Source organism: Dromiciops gliroides, chromosome 1 (assembly GCF_019393635.1).
Source record: "Dromiciops gliroides isolate mDroGli1 chromosome 1, mDroGli1.pri, whole genome shotgun sequence".
Classification (NCBI taxonomy): domain Eukaryota; kingdom Metazoa; phylum Chordata; class Mammalia; order Microbiotheria; family Microbiotheriidae; genus Dromiciops; species Dromiciops gliroides.
In genome coordinates, this window is record NC_057861.1 from 203,076,003 (window position 1) to 203,088,835 (window position 12,833).

General features: G+C 34.3%; 1 protein-coding gene across 4 annotated transcripts in view; it reads left to right on the forward strand.

Moving 5' to 3' along the window:
- The window catches only part of NETO1 (neuropilin and tolloid like 1), a 236,805-nt gene that overhangs the window by 11,523 nt on the left and 212,449 nt on the right, over positions 1-12,833 (forward strand). For all 4 annotated transcript variants that reach the window (XM_043976768.1, XM_043976767.1, XM_043976766.1 and 1 more), the window contains exon 4: positions 9,807-10,055. In XM_043976768.1, coding sequence (XP_043832703.1) covers positions 9,807-10,055 — 249 coding nt within the window. The remainder of the gene's footprint in view (positions 1-9,806; positions 10,056-12,833) is intronic.

Genomic DNA, 12,833 nt, shown 5'->3' on the forward strand with positions numbered 1-12,833 from the left:
CAGGAGGACCTGAGTTCAAATCTGGCCTCAGACACTTGAGACTTACTAGCTGTGTGACTCTGGGCAAGTCACTTAACCCCACTTGCCTCACCAAAAACATAAGTCAGAGAAGAAGAAGGAATGACTCTGTTTTCTCTCCTTGAAACATTGCTTTAGAACAAACATAAAATATATGTTGTTAGTTATTTACTTGTGTGATGAGTAAAACTATATGTGGTCACCCTATTACTGTCTCAATTGTCGGGAAAATTAGCTGGGGTTTATCATATATTTGTCACTTAGAAATTAGAGGCTACTGTACCAGTTTGGGGGCATTAAGCATTTATTAAAGTATATTAAATGTTAGTAAAGAGAGCACGTGTGGCTCTGAAAGACAGGAAAGCCTAGAGAAGAGAGAAAATGGAGAACCCTAGAGGGCTGTATCTGTACTCACCCAGTTCCCCCACCAAAAAAAAGAAAAAAGTATCTCTGCAAGCTTGCTGAGGACAGGAGCAGAACCTGCCCATAAACATTATTCAAAACCAATTGCCTAGCATCACTCAAATCTATTGGTTTACTGTATGCACACTCCTTCTGAGGTCAGAGAACAGATCCTCTGGTGGAAACAAGGCTTTCAGGGAAGTGTGGTTTTGAGTGAGGTAACTTCCTGGCTCTGGGTTGACCTTAAGAAAGGTCAGGCCCACCTCTCTCAGCAGCCTCTGGGGAGTCTCAAAACCCCCTTATTTTCTCAAATTTGGTATACTACTCCATAGGAGCAGAGACTGAGATCATGAAATAGAAAATCAAATTATATATTTTGTTCTACAGAAGAGAACATTTTTGGAAAGAATAACTGATTGAAGGATATTTTTTGAGATAATTACCCATAAAGTCAAAATATAAAATAAGAATTCAATGATCCTAATAAAATATCAGCTGTCATCATTTGACACTGCCATTTTTTCTTAATGCTATCTTAGTTCTTAAATTATTTTCACTGTCAAATTCTAGAATGACAGGTGTACAACTATGACCTCCATTTCTTCACTTCATATTCTTTAGCCAATAATATGTAACTCTCTTCTCCCTGATATTATTTCTTTCTTTAGTTTCTATGATGCCAAACAGTTTCTATATTATTCCTACCTCTCCAAATATATCTTATTTCTTTAATTTATGGCTATATTTTCTTTCTGCCAGCTTCAACTCTGAGTATTCATCAGTTCAGTTTTGGGCCTTCTACTTTTTTCTTTTCCTTTCTAAACAATGTCTGTTACATAGCTGTTTCAGAAATCTGCTCTGTGCCAAAACACTACATCATGCCATAGGTCATATGTGCAGCATAAAATAGTGATTTTATTTTTTGAAGTAGAAATAAGGGTAATTAGTTTGAGAAATTATATTTCTCCAAAATTGTTTAAAATATTATTTCTTTTCTAAAACTGACTATTTCAATCCAGGAAGCACTACTGCTATAGAGATACAGAATGAGATTTTCGAAGTTGAAAGAAGCTTTAGAAATCAATTCTACCACCATCTTTTTAAGGATAATAAAGTGAAACTAACAGATGTTAAATTCCTTGTTAGAAGTCACCTCAACTCAATTAAATAAATATTTAATTACTTATTATACGTCAGGCACTGTAGCAGGTATCAGTATTACAAAGAGAGATATTAAACAGTTCCTGCTCTCAAGGGAGTGACATTCTTTCTACTGGTTATTTCTACTGGCATTTCTAGTTGGTGGGGTGAGTGGATAAAACAGGATTCAAGTACTGAGTTCATGTGTGGCCTCATACTCTTTATAACAGTGTGACCTTAGGCAAGTCATTAAAAAAATCTATGTGCTTCAGTTTCCTCAACTGTAAAATGTGGGGAACAATAGCCCCTACAGTCCAGGGTTGTTATGAGGATCAAATGACATAATATTTGTAAAGTGCTTAGCACCTTTCCTGACATATAGTAGGTGCTAAATAAATGTTTACTTCTTTTCTACCGAAATGTATATCTTACCATCATCTTTCACATACCATTTAAACAAATTTAATTTATTTTAAATACATATAATCTTAAAGGTAGACAGAATTTAAAAATCACTTAGTCTGTTCTTTCATAGCAACCTATTCTTTGTAATTGGTACCACATCTCTATAGGCACCAAGATTAAAAATATTGGTGTCGCCTTTGGCCATTCCTTTATGTGCCCCATATGTAGGCAGTCACAAAGTTTCATTTGAAAGTATCATTTTGTCTGTTGTTTTCTCTCCATTTCTACTGCCACCAGTATAATCCTTCCTTGCACTGGTTTGTGACAGTTTCTGTTAACTACTTTTTCTCCCTGTCTTTATTACTTTTTCTTCCATACTATTCCATGTACTGTATCTCAATCAATCTTCCACAAATATTATTTTCACCATGTTGCCCTCCTGCTCAATAACTTCCAGTGCTTTGCTATTTAGAACCAAATCATGTCTAAAATCTTCTCATAGCTTTGAATGATTTGCATAATTGGTTCCACCATGCCTATAAAGCCATATATGTCAATATGTCAGTGCATGCCCCTTTCGCTATAGTGGAATGTTGATGGTCCTTCATGTTCACCCCTGCTTTTGTTTCTTTAGACTACTATTTTCCCCCTCATCTCAAATGATTTCTTCTACCTATGCAAATCCAAGTTGGACTTCAGTGTCCACCTTTTCCATGAAGTGTTAGCCAAATTATCTCATTTCTTTCCTTCTTCCCCAAACTACAATCATCAGAAGTTATAATGATCTATTTGCTATTTTCTAGGCTTATACCACACCAAATTATATTATCACATCTTATTTATTTTTAAATGTGTTTTCATCATGTTTTCTTAGATTTTTAAGCTCCTTAAGGGAAAGGACAATGTTTCATATAACTCCAGTACTCCTAAGCACATGCTATGTAGAGTATCTACTTAATAAGTAGTTACTGTTTTTATTATAATCCTATAATGAAAAAGGTATTTATAATTTCAAAAAGGACCAAGGATTCTTTTTCATGTTTTGCATAATTTAACTCATTAATTCTTTTTATCCTTTGCAACTTTGAACACAACAACAACAACAATCTATACAACCACTTATCCCTCGACTAAAGTCTTATTCTGATGCATCATCATTGTGTGGAGGTGGCCTCATTCTTAAAGGCTAGGTCAGCAGGGAACAATCTCTGATAGATTCTACCAACCTATAAAGCTGCTGAGGGAAGGAGGGAGGGAGGGAGGGGAAAATACTATCTATTGATTATCTGAGGATTTACCAGACCACCTGAGCTGAAAAGACTTACCATCACATATGTGGCCATAGATGATAAATTTAAACACACACACACACACACACACACACACAGTTCTGTGTGTATTTCTGTGTGTGTGTGTGTATCACAACAACTTAAGAAAATGTCACTAAGGTATGAAAAATGAGAAATTTGATTGTTGGAATGAATCCCTATGCTAATGAAGTCATAGATGTTTCAAAGTTTTGAAGATGAATAATCTATAAACATCTAGAGCAAGAAGTTGTAAACACGCAGCAAGAGAAAGAAAACTGATAAAAATATTCATGTGTGGAAAAATATTAAAATTTTATTTCAATTCTAGCAGCAAGATTAAGAGAATAGTCAATGATAGCAGAAATAAGATTTGAACCCAAGTCTAAAATCAGCACATATTATCTTGAATCATGATTACCAAGTAAAGAATGAAAATGAAAGAATAAGAATTTAATGTCTATTGATCCTACATTTACAAATTATGTCTTCTTATAATCTATGTAAGCTTATCAATAAAAACCACCAAAGCTTTAAGTCTTCAAAATGGAGAAGAGTGAAATTATAATAAAAGAGAATTCAATTTGATTCAGTCATTATTTTTAATCATTTTAAATAATATGCATATGTCTTGCTCTGTGCTAGGTGGGCTCGATTATACAAAAGAATAACAAAACATGGTCACTACTTCCAGTGTCATTGAGAAGACATGATATAGAAACTATTAGTGATCAATGTTAAATATTACATATGATTAAGTGACAAAGGTGAAATGTGTCTCAGGAAAATATACATTTTATTAGGAAAATCAATAATTGACCCAGTGGTAAATTCATCCATTTTGGGAGGGGGTGAATTAGATTTCTTCTAAGGAAGTCTTGCCTATAGTAGTATATGTAATGATCACCTAAACAAAACCCACCCATTCACATTCATTTAACTTCAATGACATTCAAGATTTAATTATTTAATTTTTTCATCTCCTATTTGACCACATCCAGATTAGCTTGCTTCATAGATCTTATATTCCAGATTCCTATAAAATATTGATCTTTATAGCATCAGCCTTTCTTTTCATCACCAGATACATGCACAACTTTCTTTTGGCTTTGGCTCAGTAGTTTCATTAGTACTAGAGCTACTTGAAGTTGTCCTCCTCTCTTCCCCAGTAGCATATTGGATTCCTTCCAACCTGAGGAGCTCATCTTTTGATATCATCTCTATTATCATTTCATCACAATACATGGGGTTTTCTTGGTAAAGATACTGGAGTAGTTTGCCATTCCCCTTTCCCAGTGGATCACCTTTTTTTTTTTTTTGTACATATAAGGTATTTTATTTTTTCTGTTACATGTAAAGATAGTTCTCAACTTTTGTTTATACAAGCTTTACAATTTCAGATTTTTCTCCCTCCCCTCCTTCCCCCCTCTCCTAGACAGTAGGTAATCTGATATAGGTTATATCTATATATATATATATACATATAGATATATATATCTATACACACACACATATATATATATATACATAATAACATTAATCCTATTTCTGCATTAATCCTGTTATAAGAGAAAAAATCAGAGCAGTAATGCAAAACCTCAAAATAGAAAAAAAACACAATAGCACCCAAAACAAAAGAAATAGTATGGTTCAATCAGCATCTATACTCCACAGTTCTTTTTTTTTTTTTCTTGGATTTGGAGATCCTCTTCTATCATGAGTTCCCTGGAACTCTTCTGTACCATTGCATTGGTGAGAAGAATATAGTCCATCACAGTAGGTCAACACTCAATGTTGATGATACTGTGTACAATGTTCTTCTGGTTCTGCTCATCTCACTCATCATCAGCTCACCCTGCAGGTTTCTCTGAACTCCTCCTGCTCATCATTTCTTACAGCACAATAGTATTCCATTGTATTCATATACAACAACTTGTCCAGCCATTCCCCAGTTGATGGGCACCCCCTCAACTTCCAATTCCTTGCTACCACATAAAGAGCAGCTATAAATATTTTTGTACATGTGGGTCCCTTTCCCCCTTCCATGATCTCTTTGGGAAAAAGACCCAAAAGTGGTATTGCTGGGTCAAAGGGTATGCACAGCTTTATCGCCCTTTGGGCATAATTCCAAATTGCTCTCCAGAATGGTTGGATCAGTTCACAGCTCCATGAACAATGAATTAGTGTTCAGTGGATCACCTTTTGATGGAACACTTCACTATGACCCATCTGACTTTGGTCAACATGGCATAGCTCATAGTTTCATTGAGCTCTGCAATCCTCTTTGCTATGACAAACAAGGCAGTGATCCAGAAGGATATTCATCTAGTAGCAATGAATAAAATGGATTAGAGTTGAAAGAGTTTGAAAACAAGGGTGATAAGTTATTAACGTACTGCCTGATACTGTCTTTCATTTTCTTATTTTTATACTCAGTGCTTACCACAGTGTCTGGCATATAGTAAGCACTTAAAGTACATCATATTAAGTTGAATCATAACAAAAGTTAAAATATCATATATGAGATATTAAGGGCTAGAACTAAAATGGTGACAATAGGAATAGAAAGGTATATATGCTTCTTGAGAAGAGATACTATTCTTTTTTTGTCTGCTTCTCCAGTAGTTGCCATGATATTTTTCACATATTTACTTATTTTATTTGAATTTGGAATGAAAGGGATATAGAAAATGTTACTGTCAAATATTTTTACGTGACATCTATTCCACATTGGGTGGAGTAAGGAAGAGTAGTCACAAAAGTAACTTATCCTGGTACCCTTAGTTAGTAGACATGCTTTTATATTTAGACGTTGTATTTCCCTTGTAAAATGTTAATTCTTTGTGGGTTAGCATTTTTTAAAATGGGGCTTTGTATTTCAACAACTGTCATGTTGAATTTCATATATTACATATGTAATAAATACTTGCTGGATAAAATTTGTTCATTTGTAGAAACAAGACTGTCAGATTCAATAGATGATTATGGGAGTGGGAGCAGGTACTGGGAATGATAACTAGTTTGTTTGTTTGTCTTTTTACATTGAATTTAAAATATTAGTGGGATATTGAAGTAAAAAGACCTAGTAGGAATTTAGAAATCCAAGACTGAAGCTAAAAGGGAAAAAATAGTGGCTCGACATTTTAAAAAATGAGTCATTTTCATAGAGTTAATGATTTAATCCATAAAAACAGACAAAAAATATCATGAAGTGAGGTAAGTGAAGAGTGCTAAAGTTCTAACCTTGAGAAATACCCATAGTCAGGTGCTAAATCAAGTAGAATGGAAAAAGTCAAGTAGGAATGGAAGCAGAGGTCATCAGAGAGGCAAAAGAGAAACACAAAATTGCAGAGTCAGGCATGGCCAAGTATGAGAGAATTTCAAAAAGAGGAATCAGTAGCTGACAGTGTCATACACTAATGGAAGGTCATAGATTAATTCTAAAAAATAGACCACAGTATTTGTCAATGCTTAGTAGAGGAATTTTAGCAAGTAGTAAATAACACAAAGGACTCAAAATGTAATTAGCAGTAGGAAAATAAAGGCAATCAGTATAAAATTTTTAATGAATTCTTATGGCAATGAGAAAAAGGTTGAAGCATTACAATGTCTAAAGAAATCTTTCTTGTTTGTATGTCTATTGAGTTGGCTGATTGTTATATTTTTTGATGGGGAGTCTTGAGCAAGATTATAAGTACAGGATAAGGAACCAGAAAAAAGAGTGATATTGAAGATTATAAAGATAGTAAATAATTGACAGGGAAAGGACATCTGCTCCAAAAAGGACTGTTGGAAAATTAGTTTCAGCAGTGGGCAAAAAGGAATTTTTCTCTTGAAACTGGAAACAAATGTGACTAATGGATAAAGATTCAGAACAACAACAACAAAAAAGCACATGAAAAGGAAGTAGAAGTATTTTGAAATGCTAGCAGAGAACATTCCGAAAAAGTTATACCATGATTGATTTTCTTTTTCAGATATTTGGTGGAAATAAATACCCTCAACAGAAAAAAAAAATATTTTGACTAAGTCTTTAAAAAAATCAACTAATGGGAATGACACAAGTACAATTAGTATCTTTTCATTTCGACTATCATATTGAAATAGTCTATTTTTCTTGTCTAATGAATGGGCCCCTATCTGGTACAATGGGTAGAGTATCATGCCTAGAATCAGAAGACCTGAGTTTAAATTTGGGTCCAGACAATTACTAGTTGTCTGATGCTGGGCAAATCACTTAAACCTGTTTACCTCAGTTTCTTCATCTATAAAATGAGCTGGAGAGGAAATGACAAACCACTCGAGCATCTCTGCCAAGTAAACTCAAATGAGGTCATGAAGCGCTGGACATGACTAAACAACAATAAGTTTTATTTAAATGGTTCATAGTAATATTTACACTGCACAGACATTCATTCAGTGGCCTGATGATTACTTATTGAAATTTTGAATTAATTACTAATATCTGTATTTCTCTTATAAAGTAAAAAAAAAAAATGAGAAAAAAAACCACCTTGAGCAAGGTCCTTCTTTCTTAGTCACAAAACACTTGAAAATACTTATCCCTATTATGCATTTTTTTACAAAATTTCTATGTGTTAATCTATAGTTGCACCCCTGGAGCTTAGCTTATCGTTAAATTTATATGTAGTGAGGAAAATGGGGAAAGAAACTTATGATCTTTTTGAGAATCATACAACATCAGAGTTATGAAAGACTTCACAGCCTATTTAGTCAAACCTATTCCCAAACCTACCAAAATACGCCTATTTAACAATGATCCCCTCTACAAAAAAACCCTAACAAATTGGCATTTAATAGTGGTTTGAAGAACTCCCATATAGGGTGAGTCTATTGAATTTTAAGGAAGGCTACATTTTGGAATATCCCTCATCATTAAGAGGTCTTTTTTTTTCTTTAAAACTTTACCTGGGGCAGCTAGGTGGTGCAGTGGATAAAGCACCAGCCCTGGATTCAGGAGGATCCGAGTTCAAATCTGGCCTCAAACACTTAATACTTACTAGCTGTGTGACCCTGGGCAAGTCACTTAACCCAATTGCCTCCCCAAAAAACAAAACAAAACAAAAAACTTCACCTTTGCATTTCTCACTATTTTATACAAGTTCTGCCCTCAGAGATCAAGTAAGATAAATTTCAAATCCCTTTCTCATGACAATCCTTGAAATTATTAAAAACAGCTAACATAATCCCACTACATCTTGAAGCTAAACATTCCCTCCCATTTCTTCAACTCATCTTTATGCAGTGTGATCTGAAACCCTTTATTCCATCACCCTTCTCATTGCCCTACTCTTTATGCCTTCTCATCCAGACCTAAATACTCTTAATAAAATGTCATGCCTAGAACTGGACATGATATTCTAGATGGGAGCTGATTAGGGAAAGTTACAAATCCATTAGCCTCTAGCTTCTCCAAAATCTGCTTTTTGAACTTGTTCCTAAATTGTTTTCCTCCTACTTTGGTGGGCTTGTCATTTCCAATATAGATATATACTTAGAATACCTCCAAATTCTTTGAACCTTTACTTTTTATCATATTTTGTTTTGATGATCCCTCTGATGAGCAGGCAGATGGTAGAAGATGTCATCTTCTGGTTCACACAAGGGAGTACAGATTTTTAAATTATTTGCCAAATAAGCAACAGGATACCTAAATTACAAATATATCTTCTCACGGACAGAACTAAAACATCCTCATTTAGTCACACTGAGTTTCAACCTGTTACAGATTTGCAACATTTTAATCTATATAATCTCCAGATTAATTTGGATTTCAGAAATAATTGAGTAGAAATATCATTGTCATCGCTGTTACCACTAATATATAAACATGAAAGAATTGTACATTAGAATCTAAATGGACAGAAAGACTAAACATATATGGGGCAGCCAGGTGGTGAAGTGGATAAAGCACCAGCCCTGGAGTCAGGAGGACTTGAGTTCAAGTCCAGCCTCAGACATTTGACACTTACTAGCTGTGTGACCCCAAGCAAGTCACAGTCACTTAAAAATCATTGCCCCACCCCAAAAAAACAGTAAACATCTTTCTTATTAATGGGTTTCTCTAGGAATGCTTTTTATGTCTCTATGGATTCTGGCTGTAAAACCAGAATCTAGCAATTCTCTGAGACATCCATGAGAAAGGGTATTTCAAGAAATATGGAAAAGTCGCAGAGGGAAATTGTTGTTTTTTCCTGTTAATCTCAAAATGATGCTTAAATGCTCCCTTTTCATAGGCAAAAGGGTAATTAACCCATTAGATTTATTTAACATTATCAATTCTTTTCCCCAAGGAGCATTTAGAATTTTCTTGTGGAAATTTGGAATCCTCCAGAGAAAACTATTCCTTTTTAGAATTTTATGTACTATAGTACATATGCTTTGTTTTCATTTTTGAGAGTATTGAGCAGTCATGATTTGCATATCAGATCTACAGGGAAAATCAGATCTGCATCAGAAAATTAAAACTAAACAAGATTAGTAAATAATGATATCTCACCTCATCTTTTTCAGCTGCCCCCAGACAATGTATTGAACTTTACTTTGATGAAAAGTACTCTATTGAACCCTCTTGGGAGTGTAAATTTGATCATATTGAAGTACGAGATGGACCTTTTGGCTTTTCTCCAATCATTGGACGTTTCTGTGGACAGCAAAATCCACCTGTAATAAAATCCAGTGGCAGGTTTTTGTGGATTAAATTTTTTGCTGATGGAGAGCTGGAATCTATGGGATTTTCAGCTAGATATAATTTCACAACTGGTGAGTAGACACTCTTCCCCTCCCCAATATTTATTCATAGAGTCCATGCTTTTGACTTGTATTCTTTTGTCGGATTGATGTAATTTTCATTAGAAATATTAGCATTTATTTTTAAATTATTATTTTTTTTTGCTTTGTTCATTTCACCAAGTGTGACAGAGTAAAAAAAAAATAATAATAATCATCATTTTGGACTCTCCCAGATGACCAGCCTGGTGGGTGGTGGCTCAGGTGGAATTTGAGCCCTGGGGTGGAGTTTGGAGGCCTGGGAGGGGTCTAAAGGTAACGGAGGGTGATTCCAATGACCAAGGCATTCCATGTGATGGGGGCAGGGCTGGGGGAGGTGAGGCTGGGAAAATCTGCAGACCTGGGATCTATGAGCCATTGGAGGAAATGTGAGATCCTGGGGTCTCAGCTGGACCTGGGAGGACAGAGCTCTCAGGACTGGAAGGGCATGCCCAGAGTGGGCTGGCTGGAAGCAGGAGCCCTCTCATTTAATTCAATTGACTTTCATTATTCCGAAACCAGTACTTTGAAGAAAATTCTATGATCAAGAAACACTAATTACCTACAAAAGTACTGAGACATTGGATGCTGTTTGTAGCATTGTAAAATGCATCCATCAGAATGATCTGAAAAAAATATAAAAATATATTTGCTCTGAAAATTATATCTATCCCACTTTTTAAAACTTGTATGAGCTAACTGGAGAGAAGCAGTCTCTTTTTCCAGAGGTAAATTCCTAAGAGCTTTGCTAAAGAAAGTCAGATCTGTAATATACAGTTGAATATTTTTCTGAAAGATCAGGTAGGCATTTATCAGTAATTATGCAATTATATAGCCTATGTCAATTTGTTATTTGCCATATATTTTTTTAAAGTTATTTGGATCACTCAAATTATGTAATTTGAACATTATAATAAAAATTATTTTGAGGGTTTTTAAATTTTACTGCAGAAGTACTGCACTGTAGTGATTTGGGATTTGATAAAGTTATATTGTGTGATAGGATATATGAATAACAACTAATAGTATACAAAGGAATATGTTGATCATCATTTGCATAGTTTATCACTGAGTACTTAATGATTTATTTAGGTTATATTGTGTATGATAGTTGATAAAGGAATTATTCCATGTTCCAACCTTGCTTAATAGAATAACTGTGCACAAGGATGGTACATTAGTTTCTTCAATCAATTTAGGGTTTACATTAGAGCAAGTTATATATGGATTTTTGACAGCTTATATCATAAGTCCTTTCCTACCACAAACCCCTTGAAGTTTATGGGGAATGGTTTTAATTTTAGAATACACATTATACTTAGTTTACCATGGCATAGAAAATTGGTATGAAAATGAAATTTTCAATTGCAATTTTCTCCCAAGATATATTATTTTTATCTTTCAAAAAGTAGTTTTTTTCCCTAAATATCTAAACTAGTATGGATTGATTTTTAACCATCAGAAAAAAATGTTTTAAAAGTCTATTTTGGTTTATCTTTCAAATTTCTCATATTATGTATATAAAAAAATATGCCTTATTTCTAATGGCTAATTGCACATATGTCTCAAAGAGAACTAAATTGTTAGCTCACATTCTTTACTTTGGTGTTTTGTGGGTTTTTTGTTTGTTTGTTTTTTGATAATTTAGTGTCTGAAATTTGGTGACCAAAGAAATTAGTGATTGGAATATTCAGGCTTGTCTTTCAAAGTGAGGGTGAAGACTACTGAATTTTTCTGACTAATGAAATATTTCAGTGACCAGTTTTTTTGACCATTTATGATTCATTTATTAAACTAGTTCATACCTCACTATTTCTTCCCACCAAGGGTGGCATTGGGTGTTGGAGACAAGAAGTTGCAGCAGGAAATAGAGGTTGAGTCCACTAGTCACTCTGTGAAAAATATACCCTTATGTGTATGTGTGTGTGTGTATGTGTATATATGTATGCATGTATATGTATATATACACACATACATGTGTATATATGCATATATACACACCTATATTCACATATACACATGCATATGTATATATATATATGCATTGTGTGTGTGTGTGTATATATATAAAATACATGCACTTATAGCCTTGCCAAAGTGTATCTACATTACTAGTTCTACCATCATTATCATTCCTGCAATCTTATCGTACAACTTTCTCCCTAAATTATTTTTTTCTCTCACTCTATTTGTAACAAGAGAGCTATGCCCTAAAAAGAAATTGGCAAAGAAAGATTTCATGCCCTGGATTAGTAGGGAACATAGATAATTTTTTCCCATCCCCTGGGATTAGGTGTGAATCAGTGCCTCCGGGGGGGGGGGGGAGATGGCTCTCTGAGTCAGGTGTGTTTGTGTTTCATATATTGTCTTTGGGCCATGAAAGGAGTATATATACTCATGGCTAGAAAACAGTTGAATGTCTAGGCTAGTTTTTTAATTTGTCTAAAAATGGACACTACCAACAAGTCAAGCATGATGTTCAGATATTTTTTTTAGTGCAAAAAGGTATGTTACTAACAATATACTTTATTAAGTGTTTGTGTGTGTGTGGTAATTGGGATACATAGGTTTATGATGGGACTTATATGACACAGAAGATAGATTAATAGACCCAGAGTCAAGAAAATGAGTTCAAATCCAGCCTTGGACACTGTTTAATTCTTTGTGAGCCACTTATCCTCTGTCTTTCTCAGTATTCTCTTCTGTAAAATTAGAATAGCAATATGATATACCTTCCAGGGTTTTCATGAAGATAAAATGGAATTTTTTTTT